At 49.9% G+C, this 22,998-nt stretch overlaps 2 protein-coding genes across 19 annotated transcripts in view; both read left to right on the top strand.

The window, feature by feature from the left end:
- On the top strand, window positions 298-2,700 carry DDT (D-dopachrome tautomerase). Its single transcript, NM_001243557.1, has 3 exons — window positions 298-443; window positions 742-917; window positions 2,459-2,700. Exons 1-3 carry the CDS (start codon window positions 336-338, stop codon window positions 2,529-2,531), a joined length of 357 nt encoding a protein of 118 aa, NP_001230486.1. The 5' UTR covers window positions 298-335; the 3' UTR covers window positions 2,532-2,700.
- Window positions 5,771-22,998, top strand: part of CABIN1 (calcineurin binding protein 1) — a 101,528-nt gene continuing 84,300 nt past the window's right edge. For 4 of the 18 annotated variants that reach the window (XM_021074233.1, XM_021074232.1, XM_013983133.2 and 1 more), the window contains exons 1-6: window positions 5,781-5,884; window positions 16,193-16,251; window positions 16,670-16,762; window positions 17,783-17,896; window positions 20,307-20,441; window positions 21,582-21,762. In XM_021074233.1, the coding sequence (XP_020929892.1) occupies window positions 16,249-16,251; window positions 16,670-16,762; window positions 17,783-17,896; window positions 20,307-20,441; window positions 21,582-21,762 (526 nt within the window). In that variant the 5' untranslated portion in view covers window positions 5,781-5,884; window positions 16,193-16,248. Of the gene's footprint in view, window positions 5,885-8,004; window positions 8,118-14,466; window positions 14,598-16,186; window positions 16,252-16,669; window positions 16,763-17,782; window positions 17,897-20,306; window positions 20,493-21,581; window positions 21,763-22,998 lie in introns of those variants that run through there. The other 14 variants (XM_021074228.1, XM_021074229.1, XM_013983137.2 and 11 more) reach the window with 14 other exon arrangements.

The following is a 22,998-nucleotide window of genomic DNA, read 5'->3' as shown; positions in this document are numbered from 1 at the left end:
CAGGTTGCAGCTACAGCGCCCGGGGAGTGGGCGGGACCCGACGCATGGGCGGGGCCGGGCCCGGCCAATGTCCCTTTGGGGATGGGGTTACGCGGTGCCGGCCGGGGTACAACACTTCCGGAAATCAGCGCTAGCGCTTGCAGAGGTTGGCTGCTGAGGCCGGGGGTGTGGCCTAGACAGCCCAGCGGAGGGCGCTGCGTGCCCGCCCAGCCAATGAGCGGCGGTTTTCCGCGGTGCCCCGCCCCTGCGCCTTGTGGCCCGACCCTCAGGAACACCAATCTGGACTCCGCAGGTCCTTTCTCCCTGGCCAATGTTCGCGCGCCTTCGCGCCAGACATGCCGTTCGTAGAGCTGGACACGAACTTGCCCGCCGACCGCTTGGCCGCAGGACTGGAGAAGCGGCTCTGCGCGGCCACCGCCTCCATCCTGGGCAAGCCTGAGGACGTGAGCATGGGCTAGGAAGCAGGGGGCGGGAGGCGGTTGGCGACCGAGGTAGAGCTCTGTCCGCGTCCGGCCTCTCCACTGCGACCCCGACTCTTTCGCGCTCGTCCGCCGCCCGCCAAGCTCTGACCTCTGGCTCTCCATGACCCACGGCCTCATCCCCACCTTTGCTCTGTGTCGCCTTGCCCAGTCGTGACCCCGACGTGCCCCAACGCTGATCCCGCGGGGCCGCCGCACTCCCCGGTCCTCCACACGATCCCGGTCTGTACCGGTCTCAGGCGAAACTTTTGTGTCCCCGCAGCGCGTGAACGTGACGGTGCGGCCCGGCCTGGTCATGGCGCTGAACGGCTCAGCAGAGCCTGCCGCGCAGCTGCTCGTCTCCTCCATCGGTGTGGTGGGCACAGCTGAGGAGAACCGCGTCCACAGCGCCCGCTTCTTCGAGTTCCTTACTAAGGAGCTAGACCTGGCCCAGGACCGGTGCGTAGGAGCTGGAGAGGACTCTTGGGACTGTTGCGCACTACTGAGGCCAGGGATCCGACCTCAGGGCTCCTCCTAAGGCTGGGGAAAAAAATAAATTCCTTACCCTGCCGAGAGAGAGGTTTGGTGCCTCAGGGCGCTGGTGGTGAGTCCACCTTGAGAGTGGGAGTAGAATTGTATGGGTGCCTGGCTCTGCAGTAGTCCCAGTGAACCTGGGCAGGGTGTGGCCTTTTGGACCTCAGGGCTTCCATCTGTGAAGCGGGAAGGCTTTTCTTTAACGGCTCCCTGGGGGCACTGCATGGATGGCAGTACACTGTACCTGACTTGGCACTTGGCACAGTAGGATGTTATTACCCTGACAAAACCATAAACACTTATATCTGCCTTCAGGCTTCTCCATGTCTTAGGAAAAAAATAGGAGTAATTTCCTAGAATTTCCCAAAGCTGGTCAGGACATACCCATGTCCTGAGGGTGTGACCTTTGGGCCTATGGTCCAACCAGGTCCCAGATGAGGTGCCATGGAGTAGTGGAAAGAGCATTGGCCTGAATGTCTGGAGACCTGGGAATGTCAGCTGGGGACCCAGACAAGCCTGGAAGTGAGGCTCTGGTTTGTAGCCTCCTCTTCTGTAGATGGAGGCACGGATTAGAAAATCCCCTGGAAGCCCCTACAGCTCCCAAATCTGGGATTCTGTGGCATGGTTAAAGCTTCTTCCTGGGTGAAAAATATCCCTGAGCCAAGTCCATGCCTATGAGAAACTAAGCGCAGGAGAAGCTTGAAAACCTTCCAGAATGGAGCCTTTGCTGGCCCAGAAAGGCTGGTGAAGAATGGTCACTTCCGGGGGATACTCAGACCTGGTCCTCGGGCTGGGGTGGTGGGGAATAATAATTCCAACAATGTTAACATGTAATTTGCCATGTGCCCCATACTCTGTAGGTAATTTACATTCATGATCCTTAGATATTTTGTTGCCCTCTTTATACCCCGCATGTGGACATGTCATCCTCATGAAGTGGATATCTCCATTATGCCTATTTACAGATGGGAAAACTGAGGTTGTCACATATACCTCCCCGGCTCCAGGCTATCCCAAGTATCCTGTTTCTTTACAAAGAACTTCCTATCACTTCATATTCACTCACTCCATAGACATCCTGGGGCAGGTGTTGTCCTGAGCCTGGCTTTCTTGAGCTAGGCTTTGAGAAAACAGCTGGCTGGTGCACTGCACGTTGCCCCCAGGGAGCCTGCAGTTTGAAAGAGAGAGCCCCCCCTCTGAACCCACAAGCTGAGCAGATAGTGGCCACAGAGGCTGCTCTGTTGAATGTCCTGGGTGGGTGATGATGTGCTATCACCATCCTGCCCCTAACATGCCTACGTCCAGGGTTGAGGGGAGAGTATTACTGGGGTGAGGCAAGCTTTCCAAGTGCCCGGTGGCCTAGGGCAGGCTGGCCTGGGAGCCCTTGGTGGGAGTACCTGGTGAGAGGTCTTGAAATGAAGCATTTGCCATGGAGTTGATGACATCTTTTTCTCTGTCTCCTGAAGGATAATTATCCGCTTTCTCCCTTTGGAGCCCTGGCAGATCGGCAAGAAAGGGACAATCATGACTTTTTTGTGATTGGCATGGAGGGCATCCAGGACATCTGTAAGCTGGCAGCCCCTTCCAGAGAGGTCTCCCGGCAGGGTGAGGGTCTGATGGATGCCAACTTCTGTCACCCCCACGTCCAGACATGCCTGTGACCTCACCTGACAAATAAACAAAAAAAGCTTTTGTCTCTCAGACATGATCTCTCTGCCTCCCTTTACTCTTCCCCAGCATTCTGGGCCACCCTGGGCAGCAAGGATAGTTTATCAGGTGGGGAACCTTAGGGAACATGGGAGGTGGGATGTTTCTGTCTTATACATTGGCTGCTCAAATCTGAGGTCTGCAGGGCTCAGCGTGCTCCATGCCCATGTTCAGGTTAGTGGGGAGGGGCTGGCAGCTGGTCTAGCCTGGGCTTTCCTGCAGACTATGCTGACCAGATGTTCTGATCCTCAGTCTTTTTTTCTTAATGTCTTTTTTTTTTTTTAGGCCTGCACCTGTGGCATATGGAGGTTCCTAGGCTAGGGGTCTAATTGGAGCTACAGCTGCCAGCCTACACCACAGCCACAGCAACGCCGAGCTGCATCTGTGACCTACACCACAGCTCATGGCAATGCCGGATCGTTAATCCACTGAGCAAGGCCAGGGATCAAACCTGCAACCCCGTAGTTCCTAGTCGGATTTGTTTCCCCTACGCCACAACGGGAACTCCTATCCTCAGGATTGACAGTTCACTGCCCATGGACTGCTGTGCCTGGGAGGGGAGCAGTGGGGCTGGGCTTCAGGGACCTTCCCAGGACCCTGCCAAACTCCATGTCCCATAAATCTTGCTGATAATTCTGTTACTGTGTGCCCTGTGAAATCCATGGCCCAGGATGGCAAACCCGGAAATGGCTGTCTTTAGAAACAGAATGAGTAAGATCCCACCCCCTTATCTAAAGACCAAATCCTGCTTTGGCATTTCAGAGGATATACAGGTGGGGTGGGGGAAGCCTCAAAGAAGCCTCCTCAGTTTCCTTGCAGGTTTGGTTTTTTTTTTTTTGGTCTTTTTAGGGCTGTATCTGTTGCATATGGAAGTTCCCAGACTAGGGGTCAAATTGGAGCTGTAGTTGTCTGCCTATATCATAGCCATAGCACCTCAGGATCTCAGCTGCATCTGCGACCTATGCTGCAGCTCACAATAACGCCAGATCCTTAACCAAGTGGGGCCAAGGAATGAACCCACATCCCTCATGGATACTAGTCCAGTTGGTTTCCAACGAACCACAACGGAAATTCCATCAGTTTTCTTCCAGATGTTTGATGCTGAGTTTAAATCTCAGACATTTGTGGGCACTATGTTTCCCTACACAGTTAAAGCTTTCATCATCCTGTGCACCAATGAAATACCAAACAGATTTTTAGTCTATGCAGTCCAGGTGCATTTCCAAAGGAATGCACCTGTGCCTGGTCTTTGTACCTAACCAATGCCAAGTTCCTGCCCCTTGCTTCCCTTCCTGTTTCTGCACTTTTTCCTGCCAACATGAATGTCCCGCTTCTCAAAGGGACATGGGGAATGTTTGTGGGTTGAATGTAAATGAATGGTTGAAGTGCCCAAGGAGGGATTCAGGCCTAACCCTTGCCAGGGCCAGTCTGGTCTTCCCACCTCAATCTTTCATCACTGTAGTGACTGGCCCCTCCACCAGCTTGGCAGTATCTCTCCCCACTGTGCTCCTGAGCTTTGCTGCTTAACACCAGACTGCATGATGTTCCTGCATGGCCTGCACTCTTAACTCTAAACCCTTGCCACACAGCTTCCTGCTGCTTGGACCACCTTTATCTCTTTTTTTCTTTTTAAATTAAATTTTTTTTTTTTCTTTTTAGGGCTGCACTCACAGCATATGGAGGTTCCCGGGCTAGGGGTCCAGTTGGCGCCACAGCCACAGCCACCCAAGACCCAAGCTGTGTCTGTGACCTATACCTCAACTCACGGCAATGCCAGATCCTTAACTCACTGAGCAAGGCCAGGGATCGAACCCACAACCTCATGGTTCCTAGTTGGACTCGTTTCCGCTGCACCACAACGGGAACTCCCGCATCTTTTTTTCAATTGTTTTACTTCAGAGCATCTTTCAGGGGGTGGGAGCTGCGTCCAAGGCTGCAAGTCATTCATGAAACTTCTAAACCATCTGCTTACTCTCTATTTACAGCTCCCCACCCCTGCCCAGGTTACACTCCTTTCAAAATCAAGCTTGGTGACTCAATTATTTTTGTACCTCCTGGCATATCATTAAAGCTTTACTGTACTGAATTGAGTTCTTCAGCATGATTTTACCGTCTTTAAACAAAGTCAAAGAGAAAGGGCGTAAGATTCATCCTTCTTTTTTTGGCCAGGCTCACAGCTTGTGGAAGTTCTCTGGATCAGGGATTAAACCCAAGCCACAGCAGTGACAAGGTCAGATTCTTCTTCTTCTTCTTTTTTTTTTTTTTTTTGTCTTTTTGCCATTTCTTGGGCCGCTCCTGCGGCATATGGAGGTTCCCAGGCTAGGGGTCGAATCAGAGCTGTAGCTGCCAGCCTACGCCAGAGCCACAGCAATGCGGGATTCGAGCCGCGTCTGCAGCCTACACCACAGCTCATGGCAACGCCGGATCGTTAACCCAGTGAGCAAGGGCAGGGATCGAACCCGCAACGTCATGGTTCCTAGTCGGATTCGTTAACCACTGCGCCACGACGGGAACTCCAGACAAGGTCAGATTCTTAAACCGCTGAGCCACCAGGGAACTCCTAACATTCATTCTTATTTAAATCATACTTCCTGGACTCATGCACCTATAAATCTGAACCAGGGAAGCCCTTCCCTAAAATGCTTAGCTCCCAAGAGCGTAACATCTCAGTCCCAGCCGGTTGTCAGAAACCCTCTTCCAGGCTCTTAAATTCTGTTGTTCCCTCCCCCGCCCGTTCACCTCCCAACAGACTACCCGCCCTCCGCTCCCCGCCCCCAGTACTCTCTGCTTCAATAGTTCGTTGTATCTGTGGTTTTTAGGCTTCAAATCCTTTTCGGAAAAAGGTGAGCCACGGGCATAGGAATGAGAATATTGTTACTCCCTTGGTCCCCTCCAAGTGTCCCCAGGTTTCCACCTTCCGAGCACCTGTCGCAGTTGGAACACTGCTGCCGATTACTTAGCAGGTGTCACCAACCGCGCTGCAGATTACCGCCAAGAGGCCCTCAAGGTCCCCGCGCGCTGGCTCTCGGGAAGGCGCGTGCGGGCTCGCCGATTGGCTGGCGGAGCCGGCTCCCGAGCCAATGGGAGCGCTCCTTGTTGTCAGGCGCGCAGTCCTTCCGACGGGCGCGGGGGTCCGGCGGACGGCCTGTTGCCGTGGAGACGACTCGTGAGTTCGCGTACTGCAGGTTTGGGGAGGCCCCGGGCTGGGGTGAGGCTTGGAGGTGTGGTGCTGAGGAGCGGCTGGCTGGGGGCTGCTCACGGAAAAACCCAGGCTGGGAGCCCGAGCGGCCGAGCCAGGCCCCACTGCCGCGCGAACCTCTTGGCGGCTCCCGCTCCGCTTGGGGCCTGGGGCGGGGGTCTCAGGAACGCTGTGGGGGTCTCAACAACTCAGCCGTCCCGTCTGCGGTCGCGGAACAGGGCCCCGCACCCACCCTTGCTGCGTGTCCTTCCACTTAACCTTCGCGGCGGCGCTGCGCGGCGGGCACCAGGTGGGCGCCCCTCGCGGGATGGGGACTGAGGCCGAGAGGTGGTGCGGCCGCTTGTCCCAAGTCCCCAGCTTCCCGGCAGGCTAGCCGACTCCAGACTAAAAGCCTGGACCCACTGCCGTCCCGGAGGAGGCCAGGTGGAGCTTTCTGACGTCGGCAGGTGTCTGCACAGGCGGCTTTAGGGGTTCCTTCACCCCTTGGTGAAGGGCCTACTGTGTATGCGGACCAAGCGGCTGGGGTTCTTTCTGTGTGGTACATAACCGTGGTTAGGACCCATGTGTCCTCAGAGACGTCTGGTTCAGGGGTCAGCAAACTTCGGTTCTAAATAGAGTAGTTTATATGATACTATTCCTTGTGACAATAATGAGTGTAATTGTGCTTATAATGAGGAGGGGGCATAGTTTTCTTAGCTCTGTTGCTGTATTGTGGACACAGCCAACGACAGTTCGTAAAGTTGTTTCAAGAAAATTTCATTTAGGGACACTGAAGTTGCAATTTTATGTTGTCAGTAATTTTCATGTGTCATGAACTTTTCAACCATTTAAAAATGTAAAAAGTGGGAGTTCTTGCCATTGTACTGTGGGTTGTGCTGCCCACCCTAGCGTCTTGGGTTGCTTCTGAGGCAGGGGTTCAATCCCCAGCAGTGGGTTAAAAAGATCGAGCTTTGCGGCAGCTGCAGGGTAGGTAGGTTGCAGCTGTGGCTCAGATTCAATCCCTGGCCTGGGAGCTTCCATATGCCATGGGTATGGCCATTAAAAAAAAAAGAAAAAGAAAAAGCCATTCTTTGCTCTTGAGCTGTACAGAAACTGTGGGCTTGGTAGCTTGTGGATCCCAAGTCTAGCCCAAAGCCTCATACAGTGGAGGGAAATGACCTAGAGACCGGCATCTGATGCCATGTCAGTCACACGGCCCAGGCTTCCCCATTCCCAGGCCAGAGCCTGCTAAGAAACATCACCCCTTATCACTGGATCTGGGTGAGGTGCTCAGGGTGTGCTGTTGTCATGTGTTCTGAGGGCCATGAAAACTGTACCATAAAGATTTTGGAAACTCATGAGGTTTAAGTCCTGAATGTGCCTTTTTGGTTTTTTAAAATTTTATGGTCCCACCTGTGGCATAATGGAAGTTCCCCAGGCCAGGGGTTGCATCACAGCCACAGCTTTGACCTGTGCCACAGCTGTAGCAAAGGGGGATCCTTTAACCCACTGCGCCCCGCTGGGGATAGAACTGGAGCATCCACAGCACTCCACCAGTTACTTAGTCTTTACTAAACTTCTAAACTTTTTGGCCTTGCTGAGTTTTTCGTTTGTTTGTTTGTTTGTTTTGCTTTTTTAGGGCCCAACCGGCAGCATATGGAAGTTCCCAGGCTAGGGGTTGAATCAGAGCTTCAGCTGCCGGCCTACGCCACAGCAATGCAGATCTGAGCTGAGTCTTCTATTTAGACCGCAACTCATGGCAATGCCAGATCTTTAACCTGCTGACTGAGGCCAGGGATCCAACCTGCATCCTCTTGGACACTACGTTGGGTTCTTAGCCTGCTGAGCCACAGTGGGAACTCCCAGCATCATGTTTTTGTGGTTCATCTGTGTTTTCATTAGTTCATTCCATTTTATGGCTGATTGATATTCCATTGTATGGCTGGACCACATTTTGTTTATCCAGAAATTAGTTGATGGCCATTTGGGTTGTTTCTTCTCTTTGGTTATTATGAATAATGTAGCTGTGAACATTCCCTCATGGATTTTGCAGCTGCAATGTTACTTCATTGTATGGAGGTGCCATAGTTTATTTATTCATATCCTGGACTATCTGTGGCCATTTAGGTGGTTTTCAAGATCTTGCAATGGCAAACAGTGCTGGAACCCTGTGCATATGTATTTTTACATGGTTGGAGATGCATCTTCAGGGTAGATTCCTAGGATTGCTGGCTTGAAAGGTAAGTGCATTGGTGATTTTGTTGCCTGTTATCATACTCTTTTCCAGAGGGGCTATACTAGTTTGTTTGTTTTTTTTGTGGGGGGCTTGTACCAATTTGCATTCCCACCAAAGGTGTTTGAGAGTAGTGCCTGTTTCCCCACAACCTTACCACCAAGAGTGTGCCTTTGTGCTTTAGTTTTTGCCAGTGTGTTAGGTGAGAAATGGCATTTCAGTGGGCATCCTTTATTGCTGGTATTAAAGGAAGTCCTTCTGGTGTTACTTCATTTAATAAATTTTGGCTTTAGACTAAGGTATGTGTGTTTTAACATTGTTAAGAAAATTCCAGGAGTTCCCTGGTGGCACAGCAGGTTAGGGGATCTGGTGTTGTCACTGCTGTGGCTTGGTTTGGCCAAAAAAAAAAAATATATATATATATAGAATACAGAAAATTCTGGTTTTCTTGAGGTGCCTTTTTTTTTTTTTTTTTTAATATCATGAATAGGTGTTGAATTTTGTCATAGGCTTTCTTTTCTATGGAGATAATCCTTTCTATTGCCCCCTCTCCCTCCGCCCACGGATGAGTACACTGTGTTTTTACGTATGTGACGTGTTTTCATTGTTTGTATTTCTTTAAATGTCTAGAATTTTAGTTGCATTTCCTTTTCCCTGGAAGTTGTTTAATATGAGGTTTTTACATTTTTATTTTTATATTTTTAAAATTTATTTATTTTTATTTTTATTTTTTGCTTTTTAGGTCTGCACTTGCAGCATATGGAGGTTCCCAGGCTAGGGGTTGAATTGGAGCTGCAGCTGCTGGCCTACACCACAGTCATAGCAAGAGGAGATCTGAGCCACGTCTGTGACCTACACCACAGCTCACCACAACGCCGGATCCTTAACCCACTGAGCGAGGCCATGGATTGAACTTTCGTCTTCATGGATGCAGGTCATGTTTGTTAACTGCTGAGCCATGAAGGAAACTCCGGTTCCTACATTTTTAGACATAAGGACTTTTCTTCCTCTGCTACTGGTGGGGTGGTTGTCACTTACCTAGTTTTAAGTTATTAGGGAGTGTCGTTTTTATTTTTTAATCTTATAATGATTTTTATATTTTTTTGCATTATAGCTGGTTTACAGTGTTCAGTCAGTTTTCTACTGTATAGCAAGGTGACCCAGTCACACATACATGTATACATTCTTTTTTCTCACATTATCATGTTTCATCATAAGTGACTAGCTACAGTTCCCAGTGCAGGATCTCATTACTTATACATTCCAAAGGCAATAGTTTGCATTTGTTAACTCCAAATTCCCAATCCATCCCACTCTCTCCCCCTCCCCCTGGCAACCACAAGTCTGTTCCCCATGTCCATGATTTTCTTTTCTGTAGAAAGATTTCATTTGTGCTGTATATTAGATTCCAGGTATAAGTGATATCATATAGTATTTGTCTTTCTCTTTCTGACTTACTTCACTTAGTAAGAAAATCTGTAGTTCTATCCATGTTGCTGCAAATGGCATTATTTTGTTCTTTTTTATGGCTGAGTAGTATTCCATTGTGTGTATATACCACATCTTCTTTTTTTTTTTTTTTTTTTTTTTCTGTTTTTTGCCATTTGTTGCGCCGCTCCTGCGGCATATGGAGGTTCCCAGGCTAGGGGTCTAATCGGAGCTGTTGACACCAGCCTATGCCAGAGCCACAGCAGCGCGGGATCTGAGCCACGTCTGCGACCTACACCACAGCTCACGGCAACGCCGGAACCCCGACCCACTGAGCAAGGGCAGGGATCGAACCCGCAACCTCATGGTTCCTAGTCGGATTCGTTAACCACTGTGCCACGACGGGAACTCCCCACATCTTAATGCAGTCATCTGTCAATGGACTTTTAGGTCGTTTCCATTTCTTGGCTGTTGTGAATAGTGCTGTAATGAACATGTGGGTGCATGTGTCTTTTTCAGGGCAAGTTTTGTCTGGATATATGCCCAAGAGTGGGATTGCTGGGTCATATGGTAGTTCTGTGTATAGTTTTCTAAGGTACCTCCATACTGTTCTCCATAGTGGCTGTACCAGCTTACATTCCCACCAACAGTGCAGGAGGGTTCCCTTTTCTCCACACCTTCTCCAGCGTATGTTATTTGTGGACTTGTTAATGGTGGCCATCCTGACTGGTGTGAGGTGGTACCTCCTGGTAGTTTTGATTTGCATTTCTCTAATAATCAGTGATGTTGAGCACTTTTTCATGTGCTTGTTGGCCATCTGTGTGTCGTCTTTGTAAAAATGTCTATTCAGGTCTTTTACCCATTTTTCCATTGGGTTGTTGGCTTTTTTGCTGTTGAGTTGTCTGAGTTGTTTGTATATTTTAGAGATTAAGCCCTTGTTAGTTGCATTATTTGAAACTATTTTATCCCATTCTGTAAGTTGTCGTTTTGGGTTTTTTTATGGTTTCCTTTGCTGTGCAAAAGCTTGTTAATTTGATTAGGTCCCATTGGTTTATTTTTTCTTTTATTTCTGTTGCTTTGGGAGAGAGTGTTGTTTTTAATATTTGTACTTTATAGAAGATATTCTCTTGGTGACCTCATGTAGGATCATTTCCTGTGAATGTGCTGTGGCCCTGGAGGAGAGTGGGTGGTCTTTGTTGTCGGGGGTAGAGTTTGGTAACATCTATACAATTCTCCTCTATTTGTTTTGTTTAGATCTTCCGTCTCCTTACTTATTTCTTCTCCACTGGATCTGTCTTGTAAGGAGAGGGGTGAGTTTCTATCTAATAGCATCTCCTGTGGCTTTTGTTCCTTAAGATTGGTTGCTGTGTGGAGTTCCTGCTGTGGCTCTTAGTTACCCGACTGGTATCCATAAGGATATGGGTTCCATCCCTGGCCTTGATCAGTGGGTTAAGGATCCGGTGTTGCTGTGGCTGTGGTGTAGCCTAGTAGCTGCAGCTCTGATTTTACTCCAGTGTGAGAACTTCCATATGCGACAGGTGCAGCCCTAAAAAGCAAAAAAAGAAAAAAATGGTTGCTGTGTTATTTGGTGTATATTCTTAAGTATTATATCATCAATGTGAATTGTGCCTTTGGTCACATTTAATAACATTTAGGCTTGAATTATGCTTTGTCTAACATCTGAATCTCTCCCCTGCACTCTTAAAAATTGTATTTATTTAGTAAAATGTTTTATATTTCTTAAATTTAATTCAGTAAGTTAAAATATTTGAGCTTTTCAGGGGTGTACAGCTCTATGACTTTTAACACATGCATAGATTTGTGTAACCATCACCACAAACAGGATGCAGAACTGTCCTGTCACCCTCAAAGTCCTGACACACTTCCCTTACCCCTGACTACCACTAATGTGTTTGTTTTGTCTTTTCAGAATGGCATACAGATAGAATTATACAATAGGCAGCCTTCTGAGACTGGCTTCTTAGCATAATGACTTTGAGATTCATGAACATTGAAAAATGTATTGACTGTTCTTTAATTGGTGATTGTATTGCATTGTATCAGTAGGGTCCTGCTGAGCAGTACCTATCTGTCATACCAGTTTATCCATTTACATGTTGAAGGGTGTTGGGGTTGTTTTCAGTTTTCGGTGATTTGAATGGAGCTGATATAGACTTTTACATAACAGACGTGTGGAAGTTTTTCTAGGGTAAATATGTAGGCGTGAGATTGCTGTGTTAAATGGTACATGTACGTTTTACATTATGAGAAATTGTTTTACAGCATGGCTGTACCACTTTGCATTCCTCTTAGAAATGTATGAGAGCTCTGATTGCTCTGTGTCCTGACAGGAACTTAGCATTATCATTGAAAAAAAGAAATTGGGAGTTCCCATCGTGGTGCAGTGGTTAATGAATCCAAATAGGAACCATAAGGTTGCTGGTTCCATCCCTGGCCTTGCTCAGTGGGTTAAGGATCTGGCGTTGCCGTGAGCTGTGGTGTAGGTCGCAGATGCGGCTTGGATCTGGCGTTGCTGTGGCTCTGGCATAGACTGGCAGCTGTAGCTCCACTTCGACCCCTAGCCTGGGAACCTCCATATGCCACGGGTGTGGCCCTAGAAAAGTCAGAAAAGAAAAAAGGAAAAAGAAATTGGCTGTGCTAATAGGTGTAGTGGTATCTCATCATGGTGTTAATTTGCATATCTCATGTCTAATGATGTTGAACATCTTTTTTTTTAGGCTGCCCCATGGCATATGGAACTCCTGAACCAAGGATTGGAGCCACAGTTGAGACCTAAGCTGCAGGTGCAGCAATGCCGGATCCCTAACCCACTGTGCCAGGCATCAAACCTGTGTCCAGTGACTCCCGAGACTGCCAATCCCGTTGCACCACATTGGGAGCTTCTATTTTATTTTTTTAAATTAAAAAAAATTTATTAAAGTATATTTGATTTATATTGTGTCAATTTCTACTGTACAGCATATAATGTATATGTATGTACATTCTTTTTTTCATATTATTTTCCATCATGTTTTGTCACAAGAGATTGGATATAGTTTCCTGTTCTATACAGCAGGATATCATTGCTTATCCATTCTAAATGTAATATTCTACATCTACTAACCCCAAACTCCCAGTCCATTCTTCTCCTTTCTCCTTCCCCTTGGCAACCACAAGTCTGTTCTCTATGTCTGTGAGTCTGTTTCTATTCTGTAGGTAAGTTCATTTGTGCCACATTTTAGATTCCACCTGTAAGTGATATCATGTGGTATTTGTCTTTCCCTTTCTGACTTACTTCACTTAGTATCAGAATCTCTAGTTGCATCCTTGTTGCTGCAAATGGCATTATCTTGTTCTTTTTTATGGCTGAGAAGTACTCCGTTGTGTTAATGTACCACATTGTCTTAATCCATTCATCTGTGATGGGCATTTAGGTTGTTTCCATGTCTTGGTTATTGTGAATAGTGCTGCAGTGAACATGCAGGTGCATGTGTCTTTTTGTGAATTGTAGTTTTATCTGGATATATGCCCAGGAATTGGATTGCTGGATCATATGGTGGTTCTATATTTAGTTTTCTGAAGAACCTCTGTATTTTCCATAGTGGTTGTACCAATTTACATTCCTGCCAACAGTGTAGGAGGGTTCCCTTTTGTCTACAGCTTCTCCAGCATTTGTTATTTGTAGACTTATTTATTAATCATGGCCATTCTGACTGGTGCGAGCTGGTACCTCATTGTAGTTTTGATTCGTTTAAATTGGTAACATTTAAAAAATGTGGCAAGATATGTAAAACATAAAAATGTTACCATTTTAAACTGATGAAAATGTACAATGTTGTGTAACTATCACCACTAGCTATTTCTGGAAATTTTTCATCACCCCAAATAGAAACTCTACCCATAGGCGGTAGCTTCTGATTGCCCCTCCACTAGAGCCTGGACATCCCCATTCTTCTTTCCCTCCCTGTGAATATGCCTGTGCTGGGTGCCTCATGTAAGTGGAATCATACAGCGTTTGTCCTTCTGTGACTGACTGACTTTCACCAACATCATGTCCTCAAGGTTCATCTGTGTTGTAGCCTGGGTCAGAATTTCCTTCCTCTCTAAGGCTGAATCATATAACGTTGTATCAATAAAGTACATTTTGTGTATCGGTTTGTCCATCAGTGGACCCTTGGGTTGCTTCCACCTTTTGACTATTGTGACTAATGCTGTAGTGAGCTATTACTATGAATGATGCTGATATATGTATAATATCTGCTTTCAATTCTTTGGGTATTTATCTGCCCAGAGGTGGAATTGCTGGGTCATATGGTAACTTTACGTTTAATTTTTTTAAAGGAAACTCTGTACTATTTTCCACAGTGACTGCCCCATTTTACATTCCTACCAGCAATGCTCGAGGATTCCAATTTCTCCACATCCTCACCAACGCTTGTTATTTTCTGTGTGTATGTGTGTGTGTGTTTTCTTTTTTGACCATGTTTGCAGCATGTGGAACTTCCCAGGCCAGGGTTCAAATTCAGGCTGCATCTGTGACCTACAGAGCAGCTGCGACCTACACTGCAGCTATGACAATGCCTGATCCTTAACCCACTGTGCCACAGCAGGAACTCCTGAGTGTGTTTAATTTAATTTAATTTATTTATTTATGGCTGCACCCCTGGCAATTGGAAGTTCTTGGGCCAGGGATTGAATCAGAGCCACAGCTGCGAACTAAACCACACCTGTGGCAATGCCGAATCCTTTAACTCACTGTGCTGGGCTGGGGGTTGAACCCGCATGTTCCCAGTGACTTGAGTGGCTGCAGTTGGATTCTTAACCCACTGTGTCATGGTGGGAACTCCCTGAGAGTGTTTTACATAATAGTCTGGCTACAGGGTTTTAGTGCCATAGTTTCTACTTTTCTCTGGTTTTTTTCTCTCCAGATCGAATGGTGGTCACGGTGTCCATCATAGCATGGTTGATGGTGAAGCAGCAGTTTCCAGAGTTAATCAGCAGCATTCTTTTTTTCTAAATGTGGAACCTGGGAGATAAAGTAGCAGTCAGCCTAGTGGAGGTTTGAGTCTTTTTTGTCTGTGAAAAGGACTCTCCTGTCTTCCTTGTGGAAGCCTATGAGAGCCCAGAGCCCCACGTGGAAGCCTTGCTGTGATCTCTGTTGCCAGTAGTGCTAGTCACTTTAGTTTATACCAGGGGAGCACGGGTTCAGTCTGTCTCCAAGGCTCCTTCCCAGTGCCTGCTGGGCCCTGCCAGGGCCTTCTGCCAGCTTTCCACCCGGGACTTTTTCTGGCTCCTTTCTGCCTTCCCTGGCTGGTTAAGGGGTGCTGCCCCTCAGGTCAGAACCCTGGTGTTATCTGGAACCCTTGCTGCCCCTCCAGCCTCCCAGGGGCCCAGTTCTGTAGTTGCCCCCTGGGATGTGTGCCCTCTGTCCCCACTACCACTGTCCCAGCCAGCCTTCTGGAGTCTCTTTTTTACTAGTAGCACCTGAGTCACAGACCGGACGGCTCAGCTCTGTAAGGTGCTGCACAGTTCATTGAGTTTAGTGTAGCCACACAGTTGTGGATCCGTCACCACAATCAATTGCAGGGCGTTCTCTTCACACTGGAGAGAAACCTTGACTCTATCAGTGGCCCCTGCCCATCTACCCCCCTGCCCAGCCTGCTGTCTGCTTTCTGTTTCTGTGGATTCGTCTGTTCTGGATGTATCATTTAAATGGAGTCAGATAATATGTGGCCTTTGTGGCTTCTTTCATGTAGTGTGTTTTCAAGGTTCATCCACCATGTAGCAAGTAGCAAGTGTCACTACTTCAGTCTGTTTTATGACTGAATGAGAATCCATTGTATGGACAGGCTGCAGTTTCTTTATCTCTTTATCAGTTGACACACATTTGGGTTGTCTCCACTTAATTTTTTTCCGTCATGAATAATGCTGCCATGAACATTCGTGGACAAGTGTTGGTGTGGACATGTTCCCATTTTTCTTGGGTGAATGCCTAGGAATAGCATTTCTGTGTTCGCCATCCTGAGCAGTTGCCAGACCATTTCCACAGCAGCTGCACCAGGTTTCATTCCCAGCAGCAGTGGCAGGTTCTGATGTCTCCACATCCTTACCAATCCTGTCATTTTTTGCAGGTTTCCCACTGGTCTCCCTACCTTTAATTTTTTTTCCCTTAGTATTTCTTAGGTTTTGTTTTTTGGAAAACTCTAGTGGCTCCCTATTGCCTGCAGAATAAAGCTCCAATTCCCTGGCAGGGCGCCCTCCTGTCTCCACGTTCTGCCCCCTGGCTTTCCAGTTCCTGCCTCTGCTTACCTGCTCCTGCCTAGGTTTGTCCCTTGGGGCTTCATGAAGGCCTTAATCCACCCCTTCCAATGACTTGTTCTCTACCTTTCCATGTTGCCTGTATTTCTCTTTGTTTCATTCACCTTTGCCAAAGTATTGTTTCCAGATCTCTTACCTCTGGTGAACAGTGAGCTTGGGGGCAGGCGCAGGCCTTCCTCTTGTGCATCAGGTGCCTTATCTGGCGAGGGCAAGGGCTTTGGCCGAGGGACTCCCTGGGTGACAGACCACATAGCCAGCCACCCCGAGGCTCCTGCTCCAGTGTGCCGGAGCCAGCTCCTGTGGGCCCTCTCTCAGCCTGTCCTGTTTCCTCTGCAGGAGCCTGTGATGGGTGTGGCCGCCAGTGATGGGCAGTGGTGCTGAGGCCTCTGAGCATGGTGCGTGCTGGTGCTCCACTCACTCCGGGGGGCCTTTTCTTGGGGGGACCATGAGGGCTGTTGGGATGGGCAACCTTCCTCCTGGCGGCTCTTGGCACACTTGAGGGTGTGGGTGCCTGGCCCCTGTGAACATGGTTTACAGGGCCTCATCACAGTTGCTTTGAAGGCACAGAGTTACCTGTTGTGTCGAAATCTGCTTTGCCATGTTGGAGTGGACTCGTCCCTGAGCAGCTTGGCCTGGCCCCTTTAGAATATTCTGGTCCTCTTTCTTATCCTGGCTGATTCTCTGTTGTTCAGTCCCCACCTTCTGAGGAGGCCATGGCTGTTTGAGGCAGAACGTGTCATGTAGAGCTGTGTTCATTGTGGGTTACTGACAAGCCGAGTGACGAGCAAACCTTCCCTCAACTTCTGCTTCTAGATTCGAATTGCAGCCTTGAATGCCAGCTCCACAGTTGAGGATGATCATGAAGGAAGCTTTAAAAGCCACAAGACCCAGACAAAGGAGGCACAGGTGTGTAATCCAGGATCTTCCTCTGCAGGCGGGTCTTGATTCTCATTTCTTTAGGTGGCTCCTGACTTTAAGTGCATTCCCACATCTCCTTAATGGGATGTTAGAGGAAAACCCCATTTGAAAGATGGCCGGCTCTCCACATCATGTTCATCCTCTCCACTTAGGATGGCCCCCTTGAGATGGTGGCGCTATTTCTTCTGTGAGCATGTGTAGGCCCTTGTCAGCAGGGCCAGCTTTCTGTGCAGCCTGTTCTCCGCGCAGGCCATGGTGGTTGGCACACCCTGGGGGCGGGATCACATTACTGCCTCGGGTTTCCTGGTGCAAGCCCCTGTTTTCCAGGGGAGGAGGCCCTAGAGGGAGCCTGGCCTGGGTCTGGCTGACAGTCTTTGGGCCAGATTGAACTTGTGTGTTCCAGATTCCTGCTCTGTCCTCTCTACCACAAGGCCTGGCACCGAGTCCATTCCAGCCTGCCTGCCTTCCTCCTGTCCACACTCCACCCACATCTTCAAGTATAACGAGGGCTTGCTCTTGTCTCTGTTTTCTCTGGAGTAAACATACACCTTCCCAGGAGAAACCGGGACAGCTTGGAGCCCTCTCAGACATCTGCTAGTTGGCAGTCCTGCTCTCCAAGTCGTGTCAGTGGGCTTGGCCTCCCTGCTAGTGATGGGCTGTCGGGCAGAGTGGCGGGTGGAAAGCAGTGGAGACATCCCTGCCGTCTGGGCCTCTCCGGGACCCCTGGCTGGTGTGGCTGCGTGCCTCACGTTACCCAGGAAGCATCAGCACACCCTCAGCCTGGTTTTGCTGTTGCCTAGACTCAGTTGAGCCTGTGTGGCCCAAGGTTCCTTGGGGGGCTCCTGAGGGGCTCTCCTCCCAGTGATGAGCTCCTGGAAGGCTGTGGTCACAACAGGGTGTACAGGTGACTGGTGGCATGGCTATGACTGAAGCTCTCCCCAGCCCCCTGTTGTTGGCTTAAAAAGACAAACCTGTGTGCATGACAGTGTCTCCTGTCTTGGATTGCAGGAAGCAGAGGCTTTTGCCTTGTACCACAAGGCCTTGGATCTGCAGAAACACGACCGCTTTGAGGAGTCTGCCAAAGCCTACCATGAGCTCCTGGAGGCGCGCCTGTTGCGAGAGGTGAGGTCCTCTCCCACTTCTGGGCTGAGCTAGTGGCCTCTCAGCTTCCCTACCGGCAGCGTGGCCACCTCGTGGGCTTGCTGTGAGTGGCTGGCAAATCTGGAGAAGCATATGGCTGGTTCTTGGCTCAGAGTGAGGGCACTGTAGGTGCTGGTTGCTGTTCCTTCTTGATCCTCACAATCACTGCCAGGAGGGGGTGCATCGTTCCCAGTTCATGATTGTGTGAGCTGAGGCCTGGGAGTGTCGATAGCTCAGAGCCACTCAGCTAGTGCAGCTTGGCAGCCGGGAGCCTTGTAGATGCATGGTGGGCTTTGACAGGCATCAGTAGAGCAAGGGCTGGGAGAGCAACATGGAGCCATGCAGATGTGGCAGGAGGGGTGGGCAGGCAGGACATGCACCCAGTGTCAGGGCCTCACTGTGGTGGCAGATCATGGATGTGTCACTAGGAGGTGTGGGAATGGGCTGGGACCTGAAATTGAGTAGGAAGATGTGTGTTTCATTAGGAGGAAAGATTTGTTTTCAAGCACTCTGGCGCCAAACTCAGGCGATGTGCAGTAAGGAAGTAGATGCCTCCACGGTACCCGGCTGGTTTCTGCCGCCCTGGAATGCCAAGTCCTCCCTGTCCACAGAAGCTGTCTCTTCTCACCCTCAGTGTCTCTTTACACCTAACCATAGGGCTTGTCGGAATTCTTGCTGCTGTTTAGTGCCTGGGAATTCAGGCCATGGGCATTGTGACACTCCCCCCCTCCCCCGCCATGAGTAGCCTAGTGAGGGGCAGTGACTTTATGCCACACATACCAGGCACTGCTGGTACCAGTGCTGGGCACAGTTCAGGAGCGGCTCTTCCCTCGTAGGCCACGGGAGGGATGAGTGGGTAAGCACCGCACTGAGTTGGTGGTTGAAGCACAGAGCTGATGCCGGTGGGCCTAGCACTGGCTGTTTGTCAGCCTCCTGCTCCCAGCTGTGGCCGTCTCTCTATCACTTTCAGCCTTAAAAAGAGTACTTTAGGAACTCCCTCTGTGGCTCAGAAGTAACGAACCTAACTAGTATCCATGAGGACGTGGTTTCGATCCCTGGCCCCTCTCAGTAGGTTAAGGATCTGGCATTGCTGTGGCTGTGGCGTAGGCTGGCAGCTGTAGCTCCGATTTGACCCCTAGCCTGGGAACTTCCATGTGCCGCAGGGATGACCCTAAAAAGCTAAAAGAAAAAAAAAAAGATTCTTTAGCTTCTTCCTCCTGCACTCATTGTAAACAACTGGAAAGTACAGAAACTATACAAGCAAGTTTCTTTTCACACTCATCTGGCACAGGTGTACTTAAACTAAATTCCACAGTTACGGTCTCACAAACACTTGGCATAAACAGGCCTGGAACACGCTGGCTCTCAAGAAGTGTGTAATTTGGCCATGTGAGCTGGACGTGCTGAAGGGGCTCATGGGGGCCAGTGAGCCTCTGGTCCCTGTGAGTGTCTGTCCCCATCACGGAGGTCGGTCACCAGAGCTTCCACTGCTATGTGGACGTGCCACTGTCTAGTCTCTGTAAAAATGTTCGTGCCAGTTTTTGAAGAGTTCTGGGCTTGGAGGGCCAAGGCAGCTGGGGCAAGCCCTCCCTGGTCGGCCGTTCATGTAGGCAGTGTGAGACCCAAGATAGTAGAGGGTGATGGACGAGGCTGTGCTGTGTGGGTTCTGCCTGGGCTTTCTCCAGAGCCCTGCATAAGTGACCTGCCCTGGACCAGGTGGGCCTGTGACCCACCCCTGGAAGGACCTCTTTGTGCCATTGAGGGTTTCTGCCAAAATGGTTAGTCTTTTTTCCATGGTTAGCACAGCTCAATCAAGGGTTCTTAGAAGTCATAAGGTTTTCCTAGCGCGGTCATGGTTTACACACAGCATGTTGGTAGGCTCTGCTCTTCAGCTTGCTCTGTCTTGTAATAATTGGGGTTGGGATTGTTTTCCCAGGGACACCTACTTTCTAGTTAAAGTGACCTGTCTTGTGCTGCTGGGTGTGTAGGACGTGTATGTTGGCTGCCCAGGCACTGGTCCACTGCCTCCATGCAGCCTCCACATGCCCTGTCCCCTTTTCAGAGTGCCGGGAGTAGCTTGGAGGAGCGGCCAGCTGGCTTTATGCTGTAAATGTCACCATCCAAGCTGGCGTCCTTGGGTGTGGTGAGAAAGTTCCTTCTATGTGTTTTGGTACCTGGACGCCTACAAACTGCCTTGTGGGGGTCTGACCTTTTTTCTCTGTGTGCTCGGAGCTGGAGGGGGTCCTGGGGCCACACTTTCATTTTCCAGTGGAAGGTGGCATTGGATTGGCCCACAGGCCTGTGGCAGAGGCCAGTCCTGAAGCCAGGTGTCCTGCTGTCTGCTGAGGCTTCAGGGCCTCTGTATCACTTTGCTCCTTTGTTTTGCTCATAGGCAGTTTCATCTGGTGATGAGAAAGAGGGGTTGAAACACCCTGGGCTGATGCTGAAGTATTCCACGTATAAGAACCTGGCCCAGCTGGCAGCCCAGCGCGAGGACCTGGAGACAGCCATGGAGTTCTACCTGGAGGTGAGTGCTGCCTGGAGGTGAGTTTTTTCTGGAGTGGAGTTCTACCTGGAGGTGAGTTCTCTCTGGAGGTGGGTGCTGCCTGGAGGTGAGAGCTGTCTGGAGGTGAATTCTTCATGAGGTGGGTGCTGCATGGAAGTGCAATGTCTTTTGAAGCCTTTAGAGGAATGGTGGGATTATGGACTTTTTGGCTGAAGGGTGTGGCCACTGTGGTGCCTGGGGCTCCATCAGTAGGTGACAACAGCGGGTTCAGAGAGGGCTGTGTGTGGGTTCTTTTTCTGCCACTCAGAGCGCACGTGACCGTGGGTGATTGCTTAATTTCTCTGAGCCTCCAAGTCTAGACTGGTGTAGTTGGAGTGATGTAAAGAGGGTGCTGAGAACGGGGCCTGATGCCTGGCACCCAGTACCTATTCGCAGTGGTGTTCTGTTATTTCTATCCTTCAGCTTATCTGCATGGGCACCTGTGAGGTGCCAGCCCCCATTCATCTGCTCATCCCCACAGCCTCCTGCTAGTGGGGCGTCTTTATTGTCCTTGTAGGGATTAGGCGACTGAAGCTGGAGATGACACTGCTGGTCGGCGTGGGAGCAGGGTTGTGAACTGGGGTCTGTCTCCCACCTGTGATATTTCTAGGATTCCAGAAGGCTCCTCTATTTTCTTTTAATTCTACTTCTTTCACTCTTTTTTTTTTGTCTTTTTAGGGCCGCACCGGAGGCATATGGAGGTTCCCAGGCTAGGGGTCGAATTAGAGCTATAGCCGCTGGCCTACACCACGGCCACAGCAACACCAGATCCGAGCCATGTCTGTGACCTACACCACAGCTCACGGCAATGCCATATCCTTAACCCACTAAGCGAGGCCAGGGATTGAACTCGAAACCTCATGGTTCCTAGTCAGATTCATTTCTGCTGGGCCAGGATGGGAACCTCTTCTTTCACTTTTTTAACATATGGAATATGTAAGGAATACTGATGTTCAGAGTATCAAGAAATGTATCAAGAAAAGCTCTGAGTTAGATCAGTTGGCCCTTGTGACCTCTCTGTCACCCTGGAATAGTCTAGGTGGCTGGCTAGTGCTGTGCCCTCCTGCCACCATGGATCCCTGCAAGGGACTGAGTGTGCGCCTCTGCTCACGCTGCTTCCAGGCAGTCATGCTGGACTCCACGGACGTCAACCTCTGGTATAAAATCGGACACGTGGCCCTGAGGCTCACCCGGGTCCCCCTCGCTCGCCATGCTTTTGAGGAAGGGCTGCGGTGCAATCCTGACCACTGGCCCTGTCTGGACAACCTCATCACTGTCCTGTACACCCTCAGCGATTATACAAGTGAGTGGGCCAAGGACTGAGGCAGGAGGGCCGCTTGGGAAAGCTGGAAGCCAAGTTAGTACTGAGGGCTTTCTGCCTAGCTTGCAGGAAAGATGGAGGTGTTTGTGCTTCCCTGTGTGATCTGCTTGTCTTTCTTACTCGGTTGAGATGTGGTGAGTGTCTTGGATGTCTTGGGAAGAAGCATGTCCTCTGATCTGTGTTCCATCATTTCGCTCCTTCCTTCCCCGCAGTGTCCCATCCTGTGCCTGTTTCTGTACTTTGCTGACAGATGGTCTCACAGTGGCAGCCTCACTCCTAATGCCCGGGGCTCACTTCCTCCTTTTAGTGGCTCCACCTTTGGAGCTGCTGGAAAGATCTGTGCCAGGTGGGGCCCAGTTTGCCTTGCAGTCACCCCTCTTGCTGGCCCTGCCTTGCCCTCTGCTCTGCAAGGAACACATCGGCCCCTTGCACGGGCCATCCTCAGGCAGGCGCTGACTGGGCTCTGGGCCTCCTGGGTCAGATCCTCTGCCAGCCCTTGAGGCCAGGGTGGGGTGGCTGTCCAGGCACAGAAGTGCCACCAGCACTGTCCTCACTTTGAAGGGTGCATCTGGGAGGCTGACTATCAGAGGCTTCTCCTTCCCTCTTCTAGAACAGGGCAGAGTAGAGTAAGACCAGGAGCCTGGGCCCTACTTACTATCCACACGGCTTTATAAACCTGGGCAGTCAAGGCCAAGCGTGCATAGCCGGGTACACACTTTGAGGCCCAGTTTATACAGTGAAGCATATCAGCACGAGAGGGTCTGCGGGGCCCAGAGGCAGGCTGCCGTGGCCCCTTCTCAGCTTCACTGCCTGAGGCGGCCCTGACTTCCTGTGTGCCCAGAGCCTCCTGCAAGTGGGCCCCTGGGCCAAGGGCTGTCTGAGCACCTGTGTTGTCTGTCCTGTTCCCCTGTACACGTGACTGTCGTGTGCTTGCACATTGGGCCCTGGTGTCCCGCTGCATGGCATTCTCATGTACTTCCTTACATGAACGTCTGCGACAGCTATTGGTTGCCTGTTTTGACTCTGGCACCTTCATCTTCCGAGACATTTGGTCTCTTGGGTGCTTTCCTGGAGTTGGGGTGCCACCTGTAGGTGCATAGCCTGCTGTGCTCCGCCTGTGTTCTGCTACCTAGTGCAGCTCTCTGTGAGAAGATGGGTTTGGGGACTAAGCAGGTACTTGTATCTGTGAACCCCTTAAGGAGGTATAGGCACAGAAGC

The sequence above is a fragment of the Sus scrofa genome, chromosome 14, assembly GCF_000003025.6.
Source record: "Sus scrofa isolate TJ Tabasco breed Duroc chromosome 14, Sscrofa11.1, whole genome shotgun sequence".
NCBI lineage: Eukaryota > Metazoa > Chordata > Mammalia > Artiodactyla > Suidae > Sus > Sus scrofa.
This window is presented reverse-complemented; position numbering and strand designations above follow the sequence as displayed.

Excerpts from the sequence above, each read along its gene's own strand:
- DDT (NM_001243557.1), top strand. The coding sequence starts at position 336 with ATGCCGTTCGTAGAGCTGGACACGAACTTGCCCGCCGACCGCTTGGCC. Across the intron at positions 444-741 it reads TCCTGGGCAAGCCTGAGGAC|CGCGTGAACGTGACGGTGCG; the intron begins GTGAGCATGGGC and ends GTGTCCCCGCAG. Across the intron at positions 918-2,458 it reads CTAGACCTGGCCCAGGACCG|GATAATTATCCGCTTTCTCC; the intron begins GTGCGTAGGAGC and ends TGTCTCCTGAAG.